The sequence below is a fragment of the Corvus moneduloides genome, chromosome 11 (genome assembly GCF_009650955.1).
Source record: "Corvus moneduloides isolate bCorMon1 chromosome 11, bCorMon1.pri, whole genome shotgun sequence".
NCBI lineage: Eukaryota > Metazoa > Chordata > Aves > Passeriformes > Corvidae > Corvus > Corvus moneduloides.
In genome coordinates, this window is record NC_045486.1 from 19,028,014 (window position 1) to 19,041,155 (window position 13,142).

A 13,142-nucleotide genomic window follows, 5' to 3' on the forward strand; every position below is an offset into this window, starting at 1 on the left:
GGAAAAAAACCCAGAACCTTGGGGCAGTGGAGCATCTTTTTTCCTTTTTGGAGCTCAGAATTAGTAACCCCAAAAATTATCTTGTGCTTAAAATTATGTGATTAATGCTTTATGGCTAGATTTTTTAATTAGACTGAGGGTGAGAATATCTAACTGTACACAAAGTAAACAAGTCTTTATCCCACTCTGTTTGTACCTGGTTTGTGTTAGCAATAGGTAACCCATGCAAAAGAGCACCGATTCAGATTTTCCAAGAAAGACACACATTTAATATTCCTTTGTGCTTGCTCTTCCCCTCATTCTCATATGGAGCTCCTACTCTTCCCAACTGGAAGCAGTCAGGAACTGCAGGTCTCTTAAAAAACCCCCCTCACTTCTTCCAGAAAAGGTTGTAATTGTTAAGTTTAGAAAGCACTGGGCAAACAACAAACAAACCAAACCAAACCCCACCAAAAGGAGACCTCCCAGAGTTCCTTTTTCTTGGTTCTGTTGAGAACTGTCAGTTTTGTCAGAGGTTTTTAGAAGCAAATACTTAATGGAATCCCTTGAAACTTTTTACTGCATGAACCCCAGCAGCAGTGGCCTCTAGCGACCCACTTGTGTGGTGAGACAGGAGAAAATACACAGTCACGACTCCAAATTTTATAGCAGCAGTTAAAATCTCACCAGTCAACCGCAGAATTGTCTCAGAGGTGTTTGTCCATCATACAGAGCTCAGAAGGTTTCTTTGGCTTATTTTTATGCCTGGTTGATTGGTTGGTTGGTTTTTAAGAAGTGTCTTCATGCAAGAGCAGAGCTCAGCACCCCTAAGGCTGGATTTGTGCTCTGCTTCACTTGGAGGGGCCAGAGCCTTCAGAATTGGGGCTTCATTTGCATGGCCAGACGACCTTTCCCATTCCCCTTTTAATTAAAGAATAGTTGCCATTTCTGAGACGTGCCAAGAACGTGTCGTGCATAGGGAGCAGTGTTGGACATTCAGCTTTTGCTGGGGTGGCACAGGGGCAGGAACTGTCATTTACAGGTTCAGGTGTCACCCAGGGTTTGCTTTGGGCTGGCACAAGGCCATGAGCATCTGCAAATTGTGCCACACCAACGTGAGGCACTCAGCAAGCTGAGTTCCTGTGGCTCTCACAGCCCATTTCCCACGAGATCATCTTAAAGATTCCATTTAACTGTTTGCAGTCTGCTTTGCATGAAGAGCTTTTATATTTCTTACATATTTAATTTTCTGTAAATGAAATAATTGAAAATTTAGAGCTAAAACTTGAGGCAAAATCTTGTTTGGATGGAATCGTTTCATGAAGAAAAATGGGAACAATTTTCTTTTAAAGAAATCATCTATTTTAATAAATGTTGAGGCAAAGATTGCTGCCCAATATCGATCTACATTCAGATCCCAGAGCAAGCCCAGTGGGCATTTTCAGTACAGGAAGGTATAACCATCACAGGAGGAAATGGACCAAGCAGAATTGAAACCCACAGCTAAAAATATGTTTATAAAAGTTGCACCATTGAATTGGGGTTCCATACTAAAGCTTAGGACTTCCCCTGGCTGTAACCAGGGTTTGATCAAACCCTGCAGGGATATGCAAAAAATCAAAATCAACTCCTGTATCTCCTCCCTGAAGGCTAATTAAGCAGATTTAGAGCCTAAATATAAAGCCAAGCCCTCAAGTGGAGATGTGCCATGGCAAGAAGGGTTAGATCCTGAAGCACAAACACGTTCTCTTAAAGGCTTGTGCGATTTATTTAAATCTGATACAAAAATGTCAAACTCCATAATTTTGCAGCAATCCTGCTGTGGGAAGTGGAAGCCCTGCATATGGCTCTGCTCTTATACTCTAAAGCACGGTGGAATTCAGCCCTGTGAGCCTTTTGTGGAATGAGAATCAGGCCTGTGGGGGTGCTCTGCTTTCCTTGCTGCCTGTGGTTTGAATTTTCAGCAGCACTTGCAGGATTTACTGCATCTTTATGTGGAAAGAGTATAGCACAGATAATATTGTGCATCCATCTCACTCATTAAAGCAGAAAACTAGAATTCTAATTTTTATAGATTTTTTTTTTTTTTTTTTTACTTTGTATTTGAATTTGCTTGACTTCTGCTCTCCAGAACATACGAGGCACAAAATTTATGGGTGACTCCAATCCATGCAGCATCTCCTGTGGAGACCTAATCTGATTTTACTCACCTAAAACTGGGAGGCTTCAAAACGAAATAAATACCAATATACTGAAGAGGTTTCCTATTTCAAAGCTTTCCATATGCAATAGTCCTTGACCAAACTCCTTTACCTTTGTACAGCTTTAGTCTTGACCTAGAATAGTCTCAGTTACACCTAAGAGTTGGCATCTCTTCGCAAAATTGACCTCTTGTTTACAATTTTATACTAATCACCTTACTGACCTTTCAGTATTGAATTTATTTGCTGTTGCAGTGCCCTACTCTCTACTGTCTGAATATTAAATGTGTTTGTTTTCCCAGAGGGCTAGAGAACATTGGACAAAAGGGTTCAGCAGGAGAGAGTGAAATAAAAAGAGGTTGTGAGTCTTTAACCTTGAGCCTGAAATGAATGTGAACCAAACTCCAGATACTTGGCTTAGATGAAGCCAGGTAAACATTCGAGTATAAGCCCACACACTACCAACCATAAACAGCTGTTGGTGCTTACCAGGCTTTGGATATTTTGCCTAGATGGTTGTACATAGGACTGACATTCTGAATATCACCTTTTTCTTCTGATGGGAAAAAAAAAACAATTGTAGTATCTAAAATTCTATTTCTTTTTTTTTTTTTTGTTTGTTTTTGCTTTTTTTTTTTCTTGCCTGATGCAGTATACTAAATCTGACTTTCAAGGTGGGATGAAGCTGAAGAGTTTTTTTCTGTTACAGCTCCAGAGAAGAAAGAAGTGGAAACTTATAGCAGTGTCAAAAATGTCCTGAAGTGTTGTCCCCACAGTCTTTTGTTAAAAGCAGTTCATTTTTTTCTGTTGTCTCCATTACTGTGAGAAAAGGGAGCTGTATCTCACTGTTTGTCTTCCCTTGGCATTGTCAGTCTCATAAAGAAGCACCATTACATGAACTCTACATAGTTCATACTAAACCAGCACTTCCCAGGTTCTATCCATCATGGATGTCCCTGCTTTTCCATGCTTTTACAGCCATAACAACATCCCAAGTTCATCTGCTTTATTTTATCTTCAAAAAAACCTGGGTGGGCTTTGTTTCAGCAGAGCCCCTAAACATTTTTACACCAGATATTACCTCGAATCTTGAATTTAAGCATGTATTAAAAGAATTTGTTGCTGTTGGGCCATGTAACTCTGGGTAAATCATATTTTTAAATCTGGGATCAGCTATAATAAGTAGATTAAATATTGCAGTATTGTGGTAGAGAAGGTGGAATGCCACCTTTATGTGCAACAAACCCTCTGCCTTTGTGTCCAGTAAGTTTTGTCCCTGCAAGCAATAATTTGATCCATTGGGGACAGGCTTTGAATGAGACTTCGAATTTTATTGTAATGCTGAAATTCTGTCACTGGATGAGGTGTGACACTAAAAAAAAAAAAAATGTTTTCCTCTGGATGCCAAGCTAAATATGCAAAATTTTAAGTTGAGGAGGGAGTTTGCTCTAAAGTGAGAAATTAATGGAAAACTAATTTCTCTGTAGAGAAATTTTAAGAAAAGAACGTGGGTATCCACAGCTGCCTTGTGAAGAAAACTCTTTAGAAATCTAATATTATTTATTGTCAGCTTTAGGGACGTGCCCAGTTTGGCCCTTAGGTTACCATTGCCTTCAGACGATGAGCTACCTGAGGTGTCAGCAGAGCTGAAGCAGTTCTAAGCTAATATTTCCAGTACAAACAATGTGAACAAGTAGAAGCCGTTCTAGAAACATCTAAATGTTCCTGCAGGACCCAAACAGTCCAGGCCAAAAATTTTGCCACACACCTTCACCCAAAGTAAGAGGCTGCAGCTCTATCCATGAGCCAAAAGTCATCATTGCAGTGCTTCCCTGCAATGGCTCATTAATTTCTTAATTCAGGAGCCACTGCAGAGCCCCAAATCCAGGTCATGGCAGGCACGTTTGCAGAGCTGCCTGTCAAACACAACTGGGATCTGTAGCTTTCCCTGCATTGACTAGAGGCTTGGAATTCAATCCAAACGAGGTGCCAAATGTTGGTGTTAAAGCAATGCAGATGCGTTCCCTGCTCCGGGACGTGGAGCTCGCAAATTGAGAGCAGTTCCTCTCTTGCTAAACCACGGAGACTTAAATACTGTTTGTGTGATGAAGAAAAGCTTTCCTTTCGCTGTGTTCTGCTGGATCTGTTCAGGATAATATCAAACCCTTTTATTCAAATAAAAATCTGCCTTCACTAAAAAGAATCCAGCTGGCAAATAGAACTTAAGTCTATGCCACAAGTGGCTGCTTTCAAGATCATGGAATTATCTTGATTATCTTGTTGATTGATAAGCTCTAGCATTCAGCTGCAGCTGAAGAGGGGACTGGTATTTGTGTTTAGAAAGCAGAAGTAGTGGGGAGGTTTGCAGAAATGTCCCCTCATCAGCCCATCCTGTAAAGTACCCACGGTACAAAAAGTTTCCTGATTTAAAATAGGGCAATATGGGAATATGGTTTTAAGGCTGCCTCAAAAATCATACAATTTTTTTTCCATCATTTAGACTAATTATTCTGCACTTTAAAAGACAAGCTAGACAGGCATAGATAGTGAAGGAATTAGTTTGTCACCTTTCTGCCTCTAGCAATGCAGATGAATCTCTTACCCCACTCTGTTGACTCTACAGAGCCCTCACAGAGCTCAGCACAACTCAGATTCAGCTCTCACAAACCCCTGGTTTATAACTCCAGGAGCTCTCTTAGGTACACTGTGTGATTGTAGTGGGTAAAATTGACTCCAAATTTATTTGTTGGGTTTAGTGTGCAAGACAATCTTCCCTCTTGCACCTCTGCCAACCTAAAATGTTCTCACACCCCAAGACCTGGCTGAGCTGTTCTGTGCCACTCCAATCCTCTTACTTGGAGCACAAGCAGTCACATGAACTACTTTTTGTACTGTGCCCTGCTGTTACCAAATGTATGTGTGAAGGGAAGGGAGAGTATTTGGGCTGACCCAAGGATCTGAAGTTGGCAGGACTTCAGCTGTTAAGATTTTTAAAAGATGATGAATATCCAAATTTAGAGAGCATAAACAAGGACCGAGTTCAAAGAGAAAAAAAAAACCAAGGCAGCCTCTTCCTGAAATGTGCTGAAATTCTGTCCAACTTGGCCAGCTCCAAGCACAGGATCAGCTGGACCCCACAGCTGGAACCCCGTGGCCCTACGCCATTACTAAACTGCAGCCTGCCAAGGAAAAGAGGAATTAGAGCTTTACAAAGCAGTGGTGTTATCAGGCCAACCAACGATGTGCAGCATATTTGCATGTAAAAAGATCCACATGCCAACCACCAAACCATTTCAAATGTGTGTGGAGAAGCTTTCACAGTACCTGCTTGCACCTTTTCTGCCTCTGCCTGTGTTTTGGTCTCCCCCCTGAGAAATGCTCAAGGTTTGCTCATGGACTACATGGAAGTGGAGGGATAGAATTCATACTTAGTCATGAAACATTTGCCAACAGATCACGTTTTGCCATTCTGTTTTTTCCTCTCTGCCCCTCCACCCCCTTCCGAAAGGTTCTGTTTTTTTCAGCAGTAACCCAGCACAACCCTTCACTTCTTTTGAGAACTGGTAGGTCCCTGGGACGTAGAGAGCATCCCTCCCTTTGCCCACCCACAGAGGATGTAGCGTCCCCACTCCTCACTCCGCTCCTCCCATTTCCTACTGGGAAAGCTGTGGGCACCATCCCTGAGAATCGCTGGGCTGAGTCTTGAGTTGATTTTCTCCTCTGTTCTTACTGCCAGGTGGTTGCTGGCATTAGATGGCCCCTGGCGCAGGTCACTGACCTGCTTTAAAGACTGCATATATGGCATAAATCGTGTGGCTTTCAGCATTTAACTGCACAACCGAGACACCAAACAAAAACAGCTCGCTGTTAACAATGGGACTCAATTCAACCCAACAACCAATACATTATTTTATTACATGTTCTTCTATTTATTAACAAGCTAAATGGCTAGAACAGTGGGTCTATACTCGAGTGTTTACCTCACATCTGCATGAAGGACAAATAAAAGTTGGTTCAACGATACTATGTTCACATTATCCAGGCTTCCAAGTGTAGTTGTTGTGTGCAAGTTATCTCTGTTCATGTGGTAACTGTGATTTTCTTTTTCCCCTGTGGTGGCATGATTACGCTTAGTACTTTGTCTGCTTGGCTTTTTGTGCTCCTGGCTGCATCCATTTAGATTTTGCTTTAAAAACATTGATATTCTAGTTTTTACACTTGGCTCCTGTGTGTGTCTCATACGTACCCATCCAACCGTGTCTGTGTTCCGTGCTTTTCTGTTTGTGAAGTGTGATATGTTATGTGTAATGGTTTTTTTTTTTTAACTACAATACAAAAGAGACTTTTTTAATTAAAAAAAAAAAAAGCCTTTCTACTTACTCACTGCAAAAAAACTATCAACATGCATGGTTTGACATTTGCATTTCAATTAACATGGCTTGTCTTTTACTAGGGATGTACCACACGAGTGGACCTTGGCTTTCTTTAACCACTCCTCCCCATCAGTTCTTTGATGGCTTTAAACCTTGATTTATTTTAATATTGCAGTTGGCACAGACATTCAAAATGCACATAACTGAGCCACTCGTTTATGCATATAACATCCAGAGACTTTGGACTCCAGCTGCCTGCACTGCCCTAACCATGTGCTACATTTTTCACCAAGTGTTCTCTGCCCCGGTGCTGCCCTGGGGAGGTGCCCTCTGACAGCCCTTTCCTTTTCTCCCCCCAGATCCGCGTCGTGAAGGCATTCCGTAGCTCTCTCTATGAAGGTTTAGAAAAACCAGAATCTAGAACCTCTATTCACAACTTTATGACTCATCCTGAATTTAGGATAGAAGATTCCCAGCCCCACATCCCACTCATTGATGACACAGACCTAGAAGAAGACCCTGCTCTCAAGAAAAACTCGAGTCCACCGTCCTCGCTGAACAAGAACAACAGTGCTATCGACAGTGGAATCAATCTTACAACTGATACAAGTAAATCAGCTACCTCTTCTAGTCCAGGAAGCCCAATACATAGCCTGGAGACATCACTCTAGCTGAAAAGGTCACTGCAAAAAAAAAAAAAAAAAGAAATATGAAAAGTTAAAGTCAAATAAAATAAGAAACCCCACAGCAACCGAGATATATAAATATATATATTAAAAACATTGCTGGCTGAAAAGCTGTTTGAACTCTTATTCACTCTGAGACAAGTGAATGAATTGTTGATCACAATGGTTTTGGGGAAAGAATGAATGGCTGATTTACATACCCCCCCCTCCCCGTTCCCTTTCAGAAAAACAAAAACAAAAAAAAATCCTCCTGCATGAATGTACTGTACACTGCTGGCCCTTCTTTCTCTCTTTTTGTTTGTTTTTATTTCCTTTTTGTTTTGTTTTTTTTTTCCTCCTTAAGCAGGAACTGCAGAGGACTTCTTTCTGAGGCTATTTATCCAATTCACTGGTCTGTGAGTTTTTTGAAATGCTTGTGTGGCATGGACTCAATTGTATAGATTAATTTAAATAACTTTTTTGAAGTTGCGAAGCTTAACTTGCACAGTAGATTTGCACCAGTTGGACAGAGGAACTTAAACATTTATGAGACTATATATAGAGATATATACATATAAGTATATAGATAATTAATTATATATATGTATATATCTATCTATATATATATAGTTATATATATATAAAGTTTCTTTGTTGGCATGTTGCCTTGTTTCTGCTCAAATTGCTCTGACTATTTTAACTTATTTATGTCCTAAAAAAAGAATGTAATTTGTTTACAAACCTGTAGATAATATCCTTAACTATTTGTAGGGTTAAGAAAGCACTTCCTGCTGAAGTAGTATAAAAATGGCTCAGCTCAGCTCATTGAAAATGTCTGTACTCTCGCACTCTGGATATTTTATTACAACCGTGCTCTGATTTCTGCCTGATTTCTTTATTTTTTTTTGTTTGTTTGTTATTTTTTTGTTAATAATGTAGATACTGCTAGTAAATAACAAAAGAAGCCAAAATATAACACATTGGATGTAGCATTGTGATCCTATATACAGGGAGGTAAACCAGGCTTCCTTTGTTTCAAATAAAAATCAAAATGATCAGGTTCTCTCCTTTTTCTTTTTTTTTTTTTTCCTTCCTTCTGATAATCTGCTTGAACTCGTTTTGGTGCAACATACAATAATGGAGGCTACTTCATTCTTTAGACATACAGCAATGGCTTCTAAAACTATTTTTAGAGAGACATTAAATGAGTTTATAATTTAAAATAAGTTATATTTGGTTTGTCTATATGGAGATAAAACAAATGTTAAAATCTTGTGATATACTGTGTTAATCCTTTTCAATTAGTACTTTAGGCATTTATTTCCTTCTTATTTGCAAGGTATGGGCTGTTGGCATTTTGGATGAAAATCACTGTAGGTTGTTGCTTCGATTTTTTTTTTTGAAGAAAAATGTAATTTCTGCACTATTAGGACTGAACAAATCTTTATTAATTGTGTATTGAGATGTGCTTTGTGTGATTTTTTTTTTAACCAAGCTTGTGTTCCTGTAGTAACACAGAAAGACATTATTTTACCTTGAGCTTTCTACCAAGAAAGCTGCTTTGAAAACCTGCAGTATGGAAGGTGAAAAACATTTTTCAAGATGGTAACAGCCCTAAAAAACTTAAAAATTATGAGCTTATACAATTGCTATGTCAACCACTTGAATGCTAAGCACTTTGTGGATCACAGATTTTTCATAAATAATTTTTGTATTTAATATAAAGTTTGCTTGGAGACTTTTCAGCATATGATTTTTTTCCATAACTGTACAGTGCAAAAGACATTTTGAATTACACAATTGATTATGCCAGGCGTGTTGGAACCAAACACCCTCCAACCATCTCGATCAATTGAGTTGTTAAGGTGTTTTCTGGTTGTCTTAAAGTTGGCTCCATAAAGTGGTGCATCTCTGCAGTCACAGCAGCTAAACCAAGCCAGAACTCTCCAAACCAAGCTTAGACTCATGGCCAAACTGCAGACTGAACTCAGATGTTTTCAGGGTGCATCAGGACTATCAGCCAGGTAAAGCTCTAAGCAGCTTCCCTTGCCAGCTTCCGGACTCTGGGGTAGGAGCTCCAATGCTTTTGGCTCGTCCTTAGCTGTGTGTGGTGCGGGCTGAGCCCGGCAGGGTGCCCAGGTCCCTGCGGGCAGTGTGAGCTGGCAGGAGCCCGTAGCCAGTGGTAGCTGGCTCCCAGCAAGCCGGGATGGGAGCCAGTCAGGATCGGTGGCTCTGTAAATCCGGTGATTCCCCTCTGTACACCACGGATTGGCTCTCTGTGGCCCGCTCGGGATCTCTGTTCAGAAGACAAAAGTGGTATCTCTTTACAGGGAAGCCTCTAGCTTTGGACTCGAACATCTACAGAAGCTATTAATACTGGAACAGTTTCCTTTCAGCATCTTAACACACTGACTGTTTGCCTTTTTGTTTCTGAACACTCTTCATATTTTTTTCTTGGTTTCTTGGTTTCTTTTTTTCTTTGTTTCTTTTTTTTTTTTTTTTGAATTTTTTCCTGTAGGAGTACCCCTCCCTAAGGTACCATTCGCAGACTTGAAAACTGTTAAGAAAACGAACACTGCATTCTGTGTATATATAGTAAAACATATATAAACTGAGATGCATAGAAAACTTGGGCTTTTGTGAGCAGAGACTGTGCTTTATGTATATGATAAATGATAGACTTTTTTTTTTTTTTTTTTTAAAGCAGAATAGCTATGACCTTTCAACTACAAGTCGTGCATCACAATTCCTTTCTTTTCTTGCTTGACCTCTCTGTGATGGGAACAATGGATCAAAAACCAAAATGATCAGTTTGTTAAAATTCCCTGCAATATATAAATGCTCGCTCTCTACGTACTGTACTTAGCAGCATGAGATTTGTGGACAACAATACAGTGGTACATTGGCAATCCATCCCACTAGGGGTTATTAATATATGTTCATTCATCTGTTTTTATGAATTTTTTTATCTAGACAATAATTGTAAATAAAGAACTTACTCTGTCTGTTCATTTAATACTATGCAAAAGGTTATGCTTTCTATTGTTATTCTTATTCCTACAGTGTGATGCTGGAATGTTTGTGGTTTCAAAAAAAAAAACAAACAAAAAGACAAAAGTAAGTAAAATATGTGATGTAAATTATTTTATAGTTTGAAACAAAATGATAAAGTTTTACTCTTGCTGCTTTCTGTCTAATAGATCTCTCTTGGCAGGAGCACAAGTGGAAAATTTAAAGAAATAAATTCACAAAGCAGCATGAACAATAATGGTCTGAATGTAACAGCTTTCTTTATTCTCACCTGAAGTCACTAGATGCAGCTCTGGATTCCCACTGGGCTATTTTGATGTGCAGGTGGATGTAAATCTTCTGGATTGGCAGTGAGGACCCTGCTCCCCAGGCAGAGTTTGCTTTTCTTGCCCCAGGGGCTGAGGCAGCCCCCAGGGCTTTAATTCCTGCCTGGCTGGGAAATGTGGAGGTGGGAACAGCTCCTGGGAAAGCTGCAGGGAAATCAGCTGGAATGAGTGTGCAACAGAGTCAAATGATGACGTGAATTTGCTTAGGAAACAATGAGTTTAATCTCAGCCCTGAGACCAAGAGCTCTCTGAGGCTTTTCCTGTCATTGATGACAGCTCTGCACTTCCATTGACTTTTTCAGCTCTTTCTCCCTCTGTCAAAATCAGAAAAATGATCTTTGAACCTTCCTAGAATTGGGGAGTTCAGTCCAGGACTCATCCTGCCACTTAAGACCTAGGGAAAAAGGAGGGAATTGTCATTCCGGTGCTCTGGCCCTGAGCCCAGAAGTTCTTTCCCTTTTTTTTTTCTGCTTCGATTGATGCAGTTGTTCATAAACTGCAGTGCATCTGTGCTCACACAATATTGTTGCTTTAGGAGTTAGCCAAGCAGGCCAGGTATGAGGTGAGTGGCTGTCAGATTATCTTATTTGTAAAGGTAAAAGGCTTTAAGTTACAGATTTTCCTGTCTTCTCCCCTAGATTTCAAACTTTTACTCACCGATTCTCTATGACAAGTAAGATTTGATAGAGGCCAAAATGAAATAGTGCTACACTGTGGGGAAAGTTACCAATAAATAAAAATGTACTCAACACAGTGAACTCAACAAAACCCCCACAGAAAACAATTATTGAGACAGCAGACTTCTTGGATGAATGGAGCTTTACAGCTGCTTTGGAGTGAAACTGCTTTCTACTTTGATTTTGGGAGCTCAGTGTAGGTGATAGTCAGAAAATATTTCTCTTTCAGTTCTCTGTCACTCATTTACCTCCTCCTTACACACATCAGTTTATTTGCAGCCTTGGTCCAAGTGCTTTTGGCAGGACTCTTCATCTCTGCTGAGAAGTGTCTGTGAGGAGGCGTGCGTAAGAAAAAGGCCGGCATTGTTCAGTGTGTTTTAAGCCCTCTGGGAATGTTGGAGCCTCAGAGATGTATTTTAGGAGCTGCACCTTCTCAGGAGAGTTTGGGAAGTTCTTTTGCAGCAGGGCATGGATGTGAGTTGTAGGTGCAAACTGGGAAGAAGAGCAGCAATGAAATTCCCCACAACACTGAATTCCTGTTCTGTGCATCCAGCCGAGGCTTGGGAAAGGCGCGTGCTTGAAGTTATTAATCCGTGAGGGAGAAGCAGGCCAGATACCCTGACTCAAAATAGGAATGCCAGGAGGTTTTAGCTGTTTTGTGTTAAAACTACGAGGGTAAACATTGAGAGCCCCGTAGGAAAACCAGGTGCAGATTTGCTCTGAGGTGCTGTACTGATATAGGAGAGGGAAAATGGTGCAAAAATAGTGGATGAGGGAGAGGCAAAAAGGGGAAATGAGGGAGAAAGAGGAAGAAAATGCAGGTGCATCTATAATTTGCTATATAATGAAATGAAATGGAGTCGTAATTGCTTGTTACTGGCTTGATCTGGCACTGAGTTCCAACCCAAGGGTGCTCAAAGAGTATTCCCTGTCTGAAGGCCTTTTCCAATGAAGTCCACATTCATGAATAGGCTGAGATTCCCAAACCAGCCAGGAGTAGGTGACCTCCAGCATCCCTGTGCCACTGAATATTTGCTGTTACCGCATGCCAAGGATGAGTGGCACCCTCTGTGGTGCTGATTCCTCCCTGTAGCAGTGAATGTGTGCACAGGGGAAGGACCAGGGCCCAACTCTTCCCACTTCCTCCTGGTATTCCAGCATTTTTAGAGTTGCTTTTGAGGAGCCACAAAAGGTAAGCACTGGATATTTCCCATTTGTGTTTGTATTCCTGCAGCAGTGTGAGACATTGGCAGAATGGAACACAATAATAATAATAATAATAACAATAACAATAACAATAACAACAATAAGTATATAATAAAATGTATTCCTGGCTCAGATCTGGACAAGGGTCCATGTGTGCATCGCCCTGGGCTATCAATTACAAATCCATATTTCCCATTTTATAAAATCAGTGTAGAGAGTGCTCGGGTTTGATCACCAGCACACTGCTACAGGAGGTACTGGGAAAAATAGGGAAGTGTCTGATTCTGGTTTTCTTTTTGCAAGCAGGTTTTAACAGGCACATTATGATCTAACGTGATGGGAACTGAAGAGAAGTATGATTAAACAGCTCATTCATTAAACAGGGCAGACTGTTGAAAAACACACACCCAAGGAAGTGTTTACAATATTTTCTCCCCTATGTTCAAACAAACTGATTTTCTGTGTGTCTGGGAGCCCATGTTTGCCTGGTAATAAGCGAGGTGTTAAATTCCAAGTAGGGGAATGTACTTCACTTCTCTCTCTGATGGATTTGGTTGCTTTTCCAGCAAGTTACAAAGCACCTCCCTGTAGCCCTTGTGTGGGGGCATTTAAGAATCTCTAAGAGAGCTGTGTTGAGCCGGTATAAAATCAGCATTGCTGGGGCACAGCAAAGAGCTTTTACAAG

General features: G+C 40.5%; 1 protein-coding gene across 5 annotated transcripts in view; it reads left to right on the forward strand.

Moving 5' to 3' along the window:
- Positions 1–10,480, forward strand: part of ATP2B2 (ATPase plasma membrane Ca2+ transporting 2) — a 286,168-nt gene extending 275,688 nt beyond the window's left edge. For 3 of the 5 annotated variants that reach the window (XM_032120301.1, XM_032120302.1, XM_032120305.1), the window contains one exon: positions 6,913–7,224. In XM_032120301.1, coding sequence (XP_031976192.1) covers positions 6,913–7,224 — 312 coding nt within the window. Of the gene's footprint in view, positions 1–2,482; positions 2,539–6,912 lie in introns of all 5 variants that reach the window. The other 2 variants (XM_032120304.1, XM_032120303.1) reach the window with 2 other exon arrangements.
- The last annotated feature ends 2,662 nt before the right edge of the window (positions 10,481–13,142 follow it).